Source organism: Halichondria panicea, chromosome 10, assembly GCF_963675165.1.
Source record: "Halichondria panicea chromosome 10, odHalPani1.1, whole genome shotgun sequence".
In the NCBI taxonomy this organism is placed as follows: domain Eukaryota; kingdom Metazoa; phylum Porifera; class Demospongiae; order Suberitida; family Halichondriidae; genus Halichondria; species Halichondria panicea.
In genome coordinates, this window is record NC_087386.1 from 4,561,944 (window position 1) to 4,578,267 (window position 16,324).

The window sequence follows — 16,324 nt, forward strand, 5'->3', positions numbered from 1 at the left end:
ATCCAGTCGACATTTCGCAAAAAATTATACCAGCAAAATGTACAAAACTGTAAAAACACAAACAAATCTACCTGTGTGAAAATATGTCACCTTAAGGTAGATCAAGGTTTATAGAGATCTACTATACAGTTATACTCGTAAAAAAGCAGTAAGCTAATGCGTCTATATAGCTGCTAGCTTAGCTTGAACTACTGTACATGCAACAGTTTGAAGACCCAGGCATGTTGTAGACTGCCTAGAGGTACATCTTCAGGGAACGTTATGGAAAGTCCATTTGGGCCAGACATGGCTGAGAGTGCATTGTCCCCGTAACCAAGGAGATAGGTCTCCTGTGCTTTCTGGATCTGCTTTAGAACAATGGTCCCACCTAGATAGATACAAACAGTGATTAATAGGCAATACAGTTGTGGACAGGTCATTGCTGGCACACATAGCTGGGCTTGGCAGATTTTGCTCAATTGATGACCCATTTTTCTTTCTCTTTTCCCACCTATTTTTCTCAATTATGCTGCTGCTATAAATCGTGTTATACACAGCTTTTACGTTCACGTGGTGCAGCAATCAATACTAATCAGTCGATCGGACAATTCGAGTCCATAAAAAAATCATATTTTCGATAAATGTATTACCAGCTTTAGGTACAGTCTTCTACATTGTACATGACTTATAAACAAGATTCATGCTGTTTAGAATTAAGACTGACAGTTATAAATATTCTCGTTCGTTCCTATACCGTATAGCGGCTTATTTTGTATGGTGGAAATGTTTGTACGAAATTATTCTACCGCAATAGGTTCAACATCACTGTCCCAAGCTGTACGAATATTTATAATACTAAATGCATGGGTGTTACATACGAAATTACCCGCTATACGTTATTTCTTGTCACAGTCATAAATTGTACCTTATAGTCAGAAAATTAATTATTTTCCCCAACATTCTCAATGCCAGGAATACCTAACAAAATCTGCCAATGCCTCGCTATAGTCACAAAACCATTCACCTGGTGTAGGTGGTCTGAAGCAGATAGCATAGACTATGGGATCCACAATTTCCTGCAAAGACATGAAAAAGTAAGACATGTATAATAATTATAATGCAAGGATGACACCTATTAGCCACAGAAAAAAATGCCTTTACACATAAAATACGATTGTCAGTGTAATCTGATCTTGGTGTGGCGTGAACAGTATAAAACGTGGCCTTGTTCTCAAGCACAAAAATTGTGACTCTTATAAGCTCGGAGATGGTACATTGATTAGTGTACATTACTATACACAGCTGTAGTTGTGAACTCACTTTAGTGGCAGTGTACCAGATGTCCTGTGCTGCTGTGTCATTTTGGAACTTCCAAGGCACAGTTTCGTAAATGGCTTCTCCATTGAGCTACAACAAAGCGCAAGCAAAAACAATTACTGCATGCATGTGCAAGTACTGATGAATTACGTTCTGCACTGTAATACAATACCGCCTGTAAAATTTATCCAAGCAACAAGTAGAGTTAACTAAATTTTTAGAGATACAGAATATGTCTGCGAAAAGGAATAATTGACTAGGGATCGATGCAGGTTGATAGCTATATAGTGAGAAACACCTGTAAAAGCCGGGCCATGCCACCCGAACAAAGGATATCCTCGATCTCTATAAATGTACAATCATATACTCCTTGGCGGCACAATTTGAACTCTTAATCTCTAAACACAGAACAACCTCTAAAATATCTTAAGGTGACATATTTATTTTCATGGGTATTAATTTCTGCTATTTCTGCGAATAAGAGTAAAATCGCAAAAATTTGTAGGTAATTGGGAAATGCAATGAATTTCATTAAAACCACTTGCAAGTAATTAGATACACTATGAATAACATTAATACACAACTTGAGCGGAAATTTCCACCTGTGAAAATATGTCAATCACCTTAAGGTAATACAATCATGTAAATTGGCTTTCCACACTGTGTACTCACCTTTAGCCATGTACCCATGTCAAGGAGGCGCTCCTCAAAAGCAGGGACAATACGTCCGTCAGCTGTTGGTCCCACGTTCAGGAGGAGGTTACCATTACAGGAGACAGAGGAGGCAAGTTGCCATAGGAGACGGGTGGTGTTCCAGAACCGTGTTATTCCCTCGGTTCGATCGTAGCCCCATGAACTCATCTGAATGGTGTAGCAACTCTCCCACTTGTAAGGCACCAGCTTCCCTGGAGTGTACCTAATAGAATACAACGTATGAAGAGTGGTAGATACGTGTACAGTGGTTGGTAAAAGTACGTTCATCGTAAACCTTCATGCAAAATGCACTTACATTTTTTATTGCAAGGCACAGAGGTGCTAATTATATACCGTATATCATCGGACACTTCTAATTACCCTGGACACTCTTTTGGGCAATTTTCGTTGTTCGGACACTCCAGTGCTTTAATATTACATTTGTTCGGACAAATAATACTTTGAAAAGTTGAGTTACATTCATATACGTCAGGTAAGACTTAGAGTGCTGCAGTTAGATAGCTTTGAGTAGCTAGTTTTAGATAGCTAGTGCAACTATTCAGTCGCACACTGTTCTATTAAACTTAGCTAGCTTGCATGCAGCTGCTTGCTTGTTCTAATTATTCCGGACACTTTGCATGCTTATAATTATTATGTTCCAATTATACCCGGACAATTTCCAAAATAATTATTTTTTGCTGTCCGATAAATTAGAAGACATACAGTTACTCACCTGTCACCACCTGTCTGATAGTCTCCTATGGCGGGTCTGCCCCACCTGGAGTTAACCAACACAGAATCTTTCACAGGACTCTCGTTGTACAGCCAGCTGAGAAACTGCGGAGACTTCCAGTACTTGATGGAGTCGTGGGTACAGGGGGCATCACCGGCACCATCGGCCCATATCACTTCAGGCTGTGTATACATGCGTAAGAGGAGGGGTGATTGTGAGTTAGAGTGTGTGGATGTGTGCATGTGGATGCCGGTGTGTGGATACATGTAGGTGAGTAGTGCCACAGTGGAGATTGAGCTTAGAAATGCAGCCAGTTATACCATAGATTGAATACGGAGAGGGATTGGAAACGGAAGTTACCTCGAATTATATCCGCGCTACGCCGGGGTTTAATCGAGGCTGTGTATCTAACGTTGGTAAAATCTTGTCTGCTAGATTATACTGCATTTGTACTAAAACTTGCACTTCCAACTGGCACTTGAGACCATATGGGACACAGCACACCGATGAGTTGCACAGTCTTAGCTATATTAGAAACATTCTAGGTACATAAAGATCTCATAGCATGTTTTGTACCTCTAGCTCTCTTCACAAAAGTCAAAAATGTATTTTTTCTTTTCCAACTGATGCTCACCATTAGGGGGCATGAGAATGACATTTTAGGGGGGCTCTGAATATCTTATAGTGATCATAATTCATGAAACATTGTTTCCCGCGTGTTGAGCAACCGTAACACGGATTGACATCAAAGGCTCTCTGGTGCCATGCTGCAAATTCAATGTAAAATGTCACGTGACGCTACTTCCGTTTCCAATCCCTCTCCCTATTCAATCTATGGTTATACTAAACAATGCATTTTGAAATAATAAAATTGCCTATTGGGAATACCGGAACTCGCCCCCCGAAATGTGGGATAGGCTCATCTCTTATCATTTTGAGTTACCATGGAAAACCTATTATACATGTAGATGATGTGATCATTGCAGTAGATGATGTGCAGGTGCAGTGATCCATGCTGTAAGTTAAAACCCACCTTGTATTGCTCCACCATCTCTTTGAGTGTTGGTAACAGCACCTGATCTGGGAAGAGAGTCCCGCTACAGTTATCTTTATTATCCATCTCGTACAGAGGGTGGTACCACTCTCGTAGACTGTGATACAGGCCCATATGTAACCCAGCAGTTCGCACGCTATTGGTCAGATCTCCAACGAGGTCACGGTTGGGTCCAACGTCCACACTGTTCCAGTTCCAGTGGTAAGAGTTAGGGAAGTTGCACCAACCTTCGTGGTGTTTGGATGTCAGGACCACATCTGGAGAAAAGAAATTGCTCAGCACTCAAAATTAGGAGTGTTCCAGATCACTTAAAACCCTTGTGCATATACACTACTGGTGAATATACACCTGCATCGTACGTCACTTAGATACATACATAAGTTAGTCAAGCTTGTATCATGAAAGAGCGAAGAGTTAAACTTTTACTGTTCTCATGTACGTATACAGAAGTAATTAATCGAAATGCAACTCACACTTTGCTCCGGCCATTTTGAAGAGGTCTGCCCACTCATCTGGTTGAAACAGCTCAGCTTTAAACATTGGCGCAAAGTCGGGAAACCTACAAAGTTACACACGCACAAGAGAGATATAGCTAAAATAATGCCGGACTTCAATTTCTTTATATTATTGGGCCATGCATGTTATACACTTCTTTGATCTTAACATTATAGGACTCCTAACACTGTAAAGTATCTCCCCATAATAATTATAGAGCATGTATCCAATGTTCATGTCTGTAGCTGGTTTTTATCTCTTACATAAGGCATTACTTTGATATCATAAGCAAAAGAAGAGTGATAGATGAAACTAAAATAACTTTAGATCACTACACACAGAAAGTAACTTACGAAAACTTCGGTCCTGTGCATGGGAACTTTTCAGGCATGACACCAGAGCAGCCGTAGTTTTTGTTGTGGAACTCTACGTACTCAGCCTCACCAGACATCAAACGCTTCCAGTACCACTCATTCTTAAATGCTGGAACGCTGTGTGAGGCGAGATGATCTTCATAATTGAATAAGCCTTGCCAATCGTACATGGCCCTGAATACACTATACATGCACAGTGTTGCATAATGTGCATCAGTATTATGATGTGAAGTTTAGCCCGATGCATAAGACTGTAGTGTCATATACTGTTTTGGATGAAAGACAGTACGTAATTAAGACAACAGTCCATTGTACTTGTGGTCAAAGATTCTGCAGTAACTTACCTGTACAATCCCCAAACAACTGCAAGTAAGAAAATAAACAACGTACCTATACATTCCCCAATGAACTGCAGACAAGAGATAAAATTAATATAATTATAGTAAAGAGTTTGGCGCTATCGTCACTTACTGAAAATGCCAAATTTTGCTTTATCGTACCAGGATGGTTTGGGGCGGTACCTCACCATCTACAGTGCATAGCATTGTGATGTTATTTATTGCATGAGTGGAAATGATACTCAAGTAGCATTTGAAGATACCGATACTATCCTAAGGGATACTGAATACATTTTGACACTCATGGAATAGGCACCCAAAGGAAGCTAACATACATGCATATTCAACTAAAATCAATCCTATAAATACCGGCCATAAATCATGTGACTCTAACAAGCCATACACACTCACCTCCCAGGTTCCATCAAAGACTGGAGATTTACAATCCCCCTTCGCTTTGGACACTGGACAGCCCACAGAATTGGGCCATCTTACTGAACAACGGGGGGGAGAGCAACAAAATTAATGATAATTATCCATAGCCAATTAAAGTGCACTGAGCTGAGGACTAGCTTTTTTTCACTACTCTCCATCTTTAATGTGCACTGCATATAGCGCTCTAACAATAAACCACAACAGTTCAGTGTTTACTTTATGTGAATGATCAAGTAATGCCTACTCCTCACCAGTGTATGTATAGCCTGGGAACTCTACTAGAGTGAGTGGGTTGCTGTCAACAAGTGCCTCAGTGTTGCACTCAAAATCGTAAATGACGGCCCTTGGCCATGGGTCACTCTCGCTGGCACTTGTCTCTGTATATCAAAATACAGTCAAATGCATTTGGGTGCCTCCAATACTTAAATACTTCCACCTTATGGCCTGACCTTTACGATAAAGGAACTTCTACAGTGGCTAAGGTAACTAGTTATTTGTAACCTCATGCAGTAGCTAGACATGTCTAAACTCACCTCCTTTTCCATACACAATCCTCAACCCAGCAGAACTGTTGGACGCATCAACAGGGAACTGTAAAATATAAGTCAGCAATAGCCAAAAGCAAAAAGTTCGTTTACAATAATACTACAGATACAATTATAATGGTGACACTAAGTTAATTGCCATTGTCTTTAGAGAGGGGTTGTTATTGAACAATGTGCTACGATTGGAACCGTTATGCTGTTAGCTCCAGCCAAAGGCATCAGGCCAGATAAGAGAGTAACAAAATCTCACCATGAATGAGGCATCCAGCTTTCCTATCGCATAGCAGCTATCGGCAGTGAACTGGTAAGCAACTGCAGGCCCAAAGGTAGAGTTGACCTGCATACACTGCTTAGGGATCATTGAATCAGGAATGTTTCCACACAGACCCAGGAGGTAGTTGTAGCCATTGGCCACAAATGATTTTGGGCCCATTCCTGCAAGTTTTGAGAGGTCATAGTTGACACAGTTGCCTTGATCTTCAGTAGAAGGTATGGAGAATACACAATTGTCATTGGGATCGTTCCATGCAACTGCAAGGGAGCAGAAGCAACCAAGAAACAACAGCGTATAAAGCAACTTGGACATCTTGGGACCTTTGACTTGTAATTGTGTGATGTGTGGGTGTGGTCAAGTTTATTTGTTTGCAGAAGGGGGTGGGGCTCAGCCTAACGGGTTGGAGTGTGCATGTGGAGGACACAAAATTGAGCTGTTTGAGCGACGAACTAGACATGGTAACGGGTGGTTTAGTTGAAAAAGTTGTACATGTATACAGACAAAAAAACTGTTTCCTAATCGTTGCTATCTTACGCACTCCATCTCGGGGCAAAAAACAGTAAACGTAAACAAAAACAAAAGCAAAAAGCAAAAAACAAAAAAAACAAAAAAATATAAATTATAACAGGTTACACAAGTAAGGCATTTACTGTTGCAATGTTGATTCCACTATATATAGGCAGCTCCGCAGCGATAACTGCCTTGCCGCGAGAGGATCTGGCTCCTCGTATAATCGTATTGCCTGGATCGAGGATCTAAGTAGTGAAAAGGAGAGGCGGCATCCTAGCCAGTTAAGGGTTTTGCTGTAAGGGTTGTCCCATTTGTGTGAGAACAGGGAAGCCAATCTTTTATAGAAGGTTGTGGCCTCTCTGCCCATCCCACCAGTAGTGGACATTACCAAGGTGTAAATGATGCATGTTCTATTTCTCTTACTCTCTGTTTGTAGGATTTTTTCTTTTCTCTTTCGTGTTTCACTATCATTGTTTGTTCAGGACTGAGGAGCACTCCGAGGAGCACTCCTAGATTCTCCCTTCAGGAAAATAGAGGGCAATAGAATATACAATGTGCAGCATAAATCTAGTTTGTCCCACCACCGCTTATAAATAGATACCCCTCCACCTCCGCACTCATAACCCCTCACTATGGAATACTGCACATGCATGCAGCTACTGCAGCACATAACAGTAGTATAAGAAAACTAACTTGTGTGTGCACAAACTAAGTGCATGTTCTCTTTCTCTCCACCATTACAGCGCCTCCGAGACAACTACAGCAACTTAGTTCAGCTTTTAGCCATAGAGAGTGCGTTAGTGACTCGACTCGACTGGTTTGGCGATCGAGGTCCTGAAAGCTTTGCGGGATGAGCCAAAACAGCTCATCAACAATAGATGGCCTTTCAAGAACTACAAAACCTAGGTGGCCTTTGCTCAAACCAAGCCCGTGTATTTCTTACAGGAAAGGACTTCAAATTTCAGTCAATTTTCACAACAAGACCTACAATTGGGTATTGAAACTTTACTGTGTGAGGGAGTACAATGTAAGGTGCGTACGTTGTGCCTTTTGTGAGTGTGTTAAGGTGTGACGTACTGTGTTGTGTCTCTCCTGTGCATGTGCACTGTACTTGACTATATATAGTATCGAGTGTGCTGCAGTTAATAATTATGTGTCCACATAATCCAATGTTGTGTACATTAAATCAAAATTTGCCATTTGATCAATAGTATTTACCCATTATTTTGCAGGCAGTAGAGATTCTCAGCTTGCTTGTTCAGTAACTTTGAAGTGTAGATGACAGATGAGGTGAGTTACACTTGTATATACCTGACCCTCCACACATGCAGCAGCTAGCTGGTACATGCAGGTGAACTGCCTCTCTCTGATAACGTGATCTATACATTGTATATCTTACCTATAGCCTTGATTCCAGGCCGCAAAGGAAGGGTGAAAGACAGCCTGGTATACACTGTTTGCACATGCGTCAGAATTACCAAGAATCTAGGTTTTGGAAAATTGTAGTATATTTATCAGTGTTCTGTGTTAGGTTTGTAAAGCTTATATCAGTTTCATTAATTTTATAACGATGATTGCAAAAAGAGTAGTCACTGTTTTAATACTTATCAAGTTGCTTGTTGTGTGTAATAGCCTTAATTCCAGGCCGCGAAGGAAGGGTTGAAGGCCTGGAATCGAGGCTACAGTAGACTCTCGCTATTCCGATGCTCTGAAGTACAGCCACCTCGATATACGGCCATTTGATTTGGCACGGCACGGATTGCTAGCTAGGCACAAAACTCGCCCTGAAATGCGGCCACTGTTCTGTATATAGTGGCCAGTATACTGGCTGCCCCATGCAAACTAGGTTTTTTATCAAGTTATGGCTGGATATGATGTTTGGGGTGTGGTTGTTTGGCAGATTAAATTGGATTACACTCAAATAGAGATAATAATGTTCATTATCCTTGAGACAGAACCGCAAAATTAATTAGTCATTAGATGCGAGGTAGGGTCGTTTTTTAGCTGCAGATATTTATGAAATGCAAACCACTTCGCTATTCCGGCCAAGCTGCATTGTCCCAAGGGTGGCCGGATTAACGAGAGTCTACTGTATTTACCATGTGGGATCTGTTTACTGCTTCCATAATTATTGCAGTAAACTGTGGGTACATACATCCCTGCATGATGTGTATGATTTGTGCACTGTGTTTGTTGATATCAATAAATAATTATCGACAAAAATTATAATAACAATAACATTAATAACAATAACTAGAACACATGCAGACACACACTTAATAAGTAAATGTTTCTGTACATAGTTTGTCTCTTCAAGAATACACTTTACCTTTAACTAATTGTGTATATATCCTGTTATGCTGATAGAATTGTTATAAACTATACAGACTAGAGTCCCTGCAGCAGTCTACAGACTTTAGTCTGGATCCTCTGGATCCGCCCCTGACTGGATCAACCGAAATATTTCGTCTTAAAGAGAAAACTCGATCACTGTGCAGTGAGGCAGCTCTGAAACGCTGAACGCGAATGACCAGCAGACGCTAGCTATATATAGTCTAGCTATAGATGCATGATGTCATTATCAATCCTCACGCCCAAAAACAAAACATTACAGTTAATATTTTTCCTAGCAGATAAAATAATTTTGCAATTCTTCATCACGTGGACATGTGGTTTGTAGTTGTTCAGTGCATGTGTTGTGTACAGCTATCATGCAGTATACTACTACTATAGTTATCTCTTAATTGTTATATGCATGTATACTCTTGCAAATACAACACCAATTCATGATCATTCGCATATAATTATACACAATAAAAATTAATGGTGCAATAATCTAGTTTTTGTTGCTGCTGTCCATTAGTTGGGCGTGGCCCCACTCTAGTCCAGGGTGGGGCCACGCCCAACTAGCTTGATACAGTCATGGTGTTTCAATGGTAGTGCCACTGGTAGTGCCAGTGGTAGGACCAATTACAATAAAGCAACCTGTATAGAGAAGAAGGTATATGGTATATATATATATATAGACTTCACTAACAACCATGCATTGACACAGTACCGTATTGCGGCCATGTGTTGGGTCACTGCATGCATGTGTTTGAAGACATGTACACTGAGATTTGTGTGCCAAATAAATGAAAGCACCAGAGGTGTCAAAGCTACATAACATAAAGCTGCTTAATTAATTCAGGCAGAATCCAGAAACAGGGAAACTCCAAGGTTATGATGGACAATGATCGTTGTTAAATACAATGATACCAAACGCCCAAGTCTAACGGTGGCTGCATCAGCAGAGCCTTGCAGCTCTTTTCTCACTCTTGCAGCTACCAATAGCTAGCGTTCTATAGTGAAGAGCTATAGCTAGCTACTGGGTAAAGTAGCAACACTCCATGGACATGCAAGTTTTGCTACGCACTCTTCTGAAAAGGCTACATTGCCTTAAGCCTCGAGACCTATGGGGTGCCGTTTGTGTCAAAATCCAAAGAGTCGATAATATAAAAAGAATCGATGTTATGAAAAGGAGTCGATGTTATACAAGAGTCGATGTTTTAAAAGAGTTGATGTTTTAAAAAGGAGCCGATGTTATGAAAGAGTCGATGTTATAAATAAGTCGATGTTTACCAGAACATTAGAATATTCTGATAATAATCGATACTTTACAGTATGACTTACATTTAGACAGGGTGAATAATTTGTGATGGGTCAGAAATTAAGATCATACTGACAGGAAGTTCCTAGAAGGAACACCTAAATATACTACGTAAAATTTATACTGTAACATGTTTTGGTAAGTTGACTTTCAATTTAACGGTAAACTTGCTGGAGAATGTAGGGAGCTAGAGCCGAGGGGTGCTGCACAGAACAGACTGGAGAAACCCAATGAGTGACCTTAATGAACTAAGGTCAGCCTGCCCTGTGGAGCACCACTCCTCATAGCCCTACTCGACTCTCCAGTTTACGTTTAAATTGATGTATTAGTAAAGGTCGACTTACTACAAAACACAGAATAGGCCTACTCTAATGTTATGGTAAACATCAACTTATAACATCGGCTCCTTTTTAAAACATCGACTCTTTTATAAGGCCATGCAAAGTCAATTTGTAGTTTCTCAGGCCCTCGCGCTTGGAAATTGGCAGCTTTACAAAAAAGTTAAATATCACGTGACCTTAAATTAAAGGCACTAAAAGAAAAGAAAAAGATAAATTTGTATGGTTTTTGGTCATGAATATAATTATGACTAAAATTAATAAATAAAAATTATGCACTTCCGCTTATTGAGGAAGTTAGGGGTGTGTTTTCAATTAAAATTCTATGAATATCATTATCATTAATATTTATCAAATGCCTCAATCCGCTTGCTATTTTAAGAATAATAGCCTGAGAAACTACAAATTGACTTTGCTTAGCCTACGTTGACTCCATTTCATAACTTTTTAATTTTGACACAAACGGCAAAACATCTACTTTTATGACGTCGACTCTTGTAAACATCGACCTTTATGAGGTCGACTCTTGTAAACATCGACCTTTATGATGTCGACTCTTGGTAAACATCGACTCCTTTATAAAACATTGAGCTTTATAACGTCGACTCCATTTCATAATATCAACCTTTTGGATTTTGACACAAACGGCACCCCATAGAAACCAGCTGTTCGTTATCGAAAAGAACACCTGGTCAAGTTCCAACGTAGAAATAGGCCTTTTCATTTAAGAGGAGGAATTTAATTTGGGCTCTGTTACATCATAATTACTACTAGCCTCAGTCCCAGGTCGATTTTTAGAACGAAGTTAAAAAGTAAAATACTAGTTGGCGGCCTAGCTAGAGACAACGAGGCTGGAAACGAGGCTACCAGTTTTACTTCCGTAGTAAAAATGTGCTGAGCTGGCATGATGTTTACTTATGATTCGTTAGAAAGTCAATGTAAATCGAGTCAATGCGTTTTTGCAGCCTCTGCATTCTGCAATGCAAGCACTGTTATTCTAAAAAAAGGAAGTTTGTGAAATAAGAGCTAGAGCTACACAATGGTTTTTGTCCCAGAGAGTGACATTGTAGACATCTGTAGAATTAGGCAGATGTGGTGTTCCATCCAACCATATAGATATAGATTAGTAATACCATTGTATAGCTCTTATTTCATACTTCCTTTCTTTAGAATAACAGCGCTTGTATTGCAGAATGCAGAGGCTGCAATAGCAGAAACATTTTCTAAGGAGTTTACTCAGCTTTGCCCTGAAAAATTAGTGTAGGTGTTCGATCATCACTGTCCACCGCATCCTGACGGATGGGATGTAAAGCCGGAGGTCCCGGGGGATCTGACACAATAAGCTTCACGCTTCCTTCAGACCCTCGTCAGCCACAACAGTGGTAAAACCCGACAGGATTTCGTAAAGAAAAAAAACACATCGATTTTTTATCCCGGTTTTAATTTTTGTGTTACTTCTCTGTCCTCAAAAAACGTGAAAAAAGCTAAAACCTCGATTTAAAGCGAGACTTTTAAATAATTACGTTTTGTAAAAGTAAAGTTTTAATGTATGCAAAAAATGAATTTATATGGTGCTATATGCATGGGTGAAATGTCCAAGTGTCGCTTATATCCCGTTGCTACGTTGTTGCCAAGTGCAATATGCAGCATAATGCACTGCTGAAAGTCATATTGCACTGACCGCAAAGTCATATTGCACTAACCACAAAACGCCCCTCTGGCATAATTAAATTAAATATTGTATCATGAGAAATAACAAGTATCAAAGTAAGTCCAGCCATGCAGGAATGTTCAGCACTGCTGGAGTTTCTTCTTTGCAACCATGCAGGTTTTAAAATCGTCCCAGGTTCATTTTGTGAAGATTCTGTGTTCCTAGATCTAGTCCTCCACTTCTTGATGCACGGTCAATTCTGGCTTCACCATAGCACTAGAAGCGGCTCTTTTTGCAGGGGGCTTGAGCTGTTTTGCAGCAGTGTAGAGGCGAGCTTCTTTGGCTTGGTTGTGATGCCGAGGATAGTGGAGGGGGCTGTTCGAGCAGCAGTTACACTGATCATCAGTCTGGTGAGTAGTACAGTGGGGTGGGGCTGTTTCTTCGCAGCAGTAAATGGGGTGGGGCTATTTCTTTGCAGCAGTAGCGGGGTGGGGCTGTTTTGCAGCACCAGAAGTGGGGTGGGGCTGTTTTGCAGTGGTTTCAGCGTCGTTGGAACTCCAACAATTTTGTGTCAAGCCATTCGTCGGTCATGCCAATCTTATACGCTGCATATACTGGCGTCTACACAGCCAAAAATCGCCCTCGTGCTTCAGTGCAATATATTCCATACATCCCTTGTGCCCGTGTTATAACTATAACTTATACCACACTTACGTCACCACAAATTGATCTCATTGGTCAACAGCTGTAGGATATATAGAATATTAGCATACAGCCCCAGGCATGCACAGTTTTTCAAGTTGTTTTTTAGTTTTTTCATTTGTTCAAGAAAGTAAGCAAAGAAAGAGCCATGCTTGACGGTACTAAGACTCAAAGCGACGGCAGAAACACGGAAGGTGCTCTCCAACAAGATGGCTAAGCTTCCATGGGTCCATGGGCGCGGTTTAGATACATTTTATCCAAGAAGAGCTTGCAACTCCAGTAAGGGACGTCGAATGGTCAACGCTTGGACCAAGGAAGCTCTTGAGCATCTGTAGGAGTCAACATGTTGCTCAACTAGCTCTTTGACGGCTGCAAAATTCGGCATAGTCTCGTTCTTTTTTGCAGTCTGCATCGTGATTGAATTGTTGCTAGGGGGAGGTCCTTTTATAGTGCTGCGGTCACGTGGTATAAGTCAGATATGCCACACCTACTCGGAGGATGCACCCTATATATCCTCCTCTTAGGTGTGGTATATCCTATACTTATTTAGAGGGTCGCCTTAAATCGAGGTTTACGGTAGTAGACTGCGAGGCGTTGACCGTAGAAGTGAAAAATGTTCAACTTGTTCTGTACATGAGACTTCTAGTTGAGTCTTTTCCAAGGTTAAGCATTCTCCAAGATGAGCATTCTCCAAGATGACATCAGTATAATTATATCTAGATCTATATATGCCTTCTATATAGTATCTCAGGAGTAACATAGCTCTAGCCTATAGCTAGCCTCGACCCCAGGCCGATCCGTCTCCAATTGAACGCTAGGTCGCCTACTATTTTTCTACTTCGTTCTATTAATAAAAAAATCGGCCTGGGACCGAGGTTAGCCTATAGCCTGCTCTTGTACCATGCAGCCATACATGCATGCGCATGGTCATGTGTATATACACAAGGTAACCACAGTTACATTACTAATACTATAGTGTTTGTGACGTATAGTGAGATAATAACCATGGTGTGTAGATCTAGTAGTTACATACTCCTCTTCATGTACTCCTGATAATATATACAACGAAATTAATAGAGACTTACCCAGTACAGGGTTTGGTAAATCACATTTGTTGTAAAGGTATGAAAGATTGATGAGGCACCACTGTGATGGCAGTTCGCAATATCCTAGAGGAGTAGTGGACTGCTGCATGCATGCATGCATGTATGTAGTCATGCGTAGGTATAATTATGCAGAGAAGAAGTTAATGAATGCATGCATGCATGCAGGATTTAAACTTAGCAATGTGTCGCATGCATGCAGTAAACTATTTGTATGCATGTGAACTTACAATGAAGTGTCTGTGGCATAGGTCCAGAGCTAATTCAGTCAGTCCATCAGTGAAGCAATCTTGACAATTGACTGCCGCAAAGCAAGCCACAAGTACGACAAGCACAATCTTCAATGTCTGCAAAAGAAATAAAGGTTGAATCACATGCATGCATGCATGCATTAACTTATATATAACAGTGTAATTATAATATATATACACTGCAGGCATACATTCCTTTTACCATGATTATGAAGTGTTCGATTTGGTTCCAGGGTATATATATATATATATTATGTCTTAACTTGATGCATAGAAGAGATGCAAATGGTTAGTCTTCTTACTTGATGTTGCATGGAGTCTTGATTGCTGTGATTTGTCAGTCAAATTGCTCATTTTATATACTCAATTTTCCTTGTGGGAGTTGGAATCAAAACCTTTTCTGGTTGATATTCATCAGATTGACTTGGGAATTGGAATGAGACTTTCCACTGCATGCGTAAACCATAATTATACTCATTTTAAATTGTTATGAGTGTCGCATGTTGTGGCTGCAGACTGCAGTGCTTCATAACCTGTTACCGCATCCTTTGTGGGTTCTGAACTAGCTAGACATTGTAGTTCTTTTGAAGTCTATAATTATCTATACTAAGTCTTCAGCTATTTATGTTTGTTGCCCAGTGAGTGGGCAGATCAAAGCAATCCAGTGCTGAGTATATGGCATGTTGCATCACTGCCATGGCTACCATATATTGCACTGCATTATATGGCATAATGCACTGGATTATATGCACTTGCGCTGTGTGTAAATGCAGTAGATTTCTTTAAGAGATATCCATTTGGGACTTATGCCCCACCATCCCACGTAATACTCAGTTGGTCCCTTTTATAGGCTACTACTTTTACAACTATACTAGTGGGAAGAAAACCTAAAAAATTTACTATGGAATTCAGCAAAACTAATGAATACACTAAATTCCTTCAAAACACACAAGTCTTTTATTACGATTTATATGACCAGTCAGACGAGTTTAACGTCATTGGGCAACAAGTTAGTTATTGCAGGCGCCCTCGTGCAACATGCCATATACTGCACTGGATGACATAATGCCCTCGGGGCCTGCGGCCCTCGGGCATTATATTGCTACAGTGCAATATATGGCATGTTGCACTCTGGCTGGGCAATAACTAATACATAATTATTATGTTTTGGGAGCTGAAGTCCTAGCATATAGTTGCTGTCAGGAGTGTGGGGTTAGGGTTATAGGCACTCCTGTTGCTGTATATAGTACTCCTATATAGGTACGTCATCAATTATCAGGACGATGCATGCATGTGTTTGTTTCAGACGAGTAGTGGAGAGTGTATATACAATTAGCTGGCCCAGTTGCTGTGATAAAAATTATATGGTTTATGAACAGGACAAGCATACAGCTCTGTATATGTAGCCAGTAGGAATGGACATGTTGAGATAGTGAATTAAGGTCCTTTTAGTAGTCAAGGCTACAGCACTCAGACCAAGGTTGGTAATAATAGTGGCTCCGATACGACACGAGTACTTCAATTCAATTTGAGGTACTCATGTCGGGCCTCTTCTGGGTTGCTATAGTACACGTACTTGCCTCTAATTATGCTGATGTACCGTATAGCGGGTTATAGCGGGTAATTTTTGGGGGACAAAATATTCGTGGTTGAGCAGTTCAACCACAAAAACTACGAAAATTTTACCCCACGAAAATTACCCTCTACGGTATAGCCCTGTGAACAATGTGTGGGCAGGTCATTAGTGCAGGTCATAATAGAGGAGCTCTTTTAATTGTGTGTTCCCACAACATCCTTGACTGTGTATCCATTAGTGTGTGTATTGTCTCCCCCCCACACACAGTGGACCACCCCCCTATACTGTACAGTCAGTACATCTCCAG

General features: G+C 40.5%; 2 protein-coding genes and 1 long non-coding RNA gene across 5 annotated transcripts in view; 1 reads left to right on the forward strand and 2 right to left on the reverse strand.

Annotated features, from left to right (window-relative positions):
• Nucleotides 1–16,324, forward strand: part of LOC135343037 (gelsolin-like protein 1) — a 133,219-nt gene that overhangs the window by 71,869 nt on the left and 45,026 nt on the right. The window lies entirely within an intron of this gene.
• On the reverse strand, nt 9–6,589 carry LOC135343030 (alpha-L-fucosidase-like). Of its 2 annotated transcripts, none has more exons than XM_064539956.1 (14): nt 6,214–6,589; nt 5,952–6,009; nt 5,670–5,795; nt 5,395–5,477; nt 5,117–5,174; nt 4,990–5,008; nt 4,625–4,762; nt 4,250–4,335; nt 3,756–4,033; nt 2,723–2,904; nt 1,969–2,212; nt 1,300–1,386; nt 1,004–1,055; nt 9–367 (listed from the first exon to the last, which is right to left on the reverse strand). In XM_064539956.1, the coding sequence occupies exons 1-14, from the start codon at nt 6,547–6,549 to the stop codon at nt 189–191; spliced, it is 1,926 nt and encodes a 641-aa protein (XP_064396026.1). In that variant the 5' UTR covers nt 6,550–6,589; the 3' UTR covers nt 9–188. The 2 variants fall into 2 exon arrangements, with proteins under 2 accessions (XP_064396026.1, XP_064396025.1); XM_064539955.1 differs by lacking the exon at nt 4,990–5,008 and adding an exon at nt 5,036–5,054 and having other exon boundaries at nt 6,214–6,588.
• LOC135342262 (uncharacterized) lies at nt 9,569–15,547 on the reverse strand. Its single transcript, XR_010396814.1, has 4 exons — nt 14,644–15,547; nt 14,421–14,537; nt 14,173–14,275; nt 9,569–9,732 (listed from the first exon to the last, which is right to left on the reverse strand). It is a non-coding gene; the product is annotated as an uncharacterized LOC135342262 (long non-coding RNA).

Coding starts and splice junctions, on each gene's coding strand:
- LOC135343030 (XM_064539956.1), bottom strand. CDS start 6,549: ATGTCCAAGTTGCTTTATACGCTGTTGTTTCTTGGTTGCTTCTGCTCC. Junction 4,336..4,624: donor TGCACAGGACCGAAGTTTTC/GTAAGTTACTTT, acceptor GTAACTTTGTAG/GTTTCCCGACTTTGCGCCAA. Junction 2,905..3,755: donor AGATGGTGGAGCAATACAAG/GTGGGTTTTAAC, acceptor ATGTATACACAG/CCTGAAGTGATATGGGCCGA.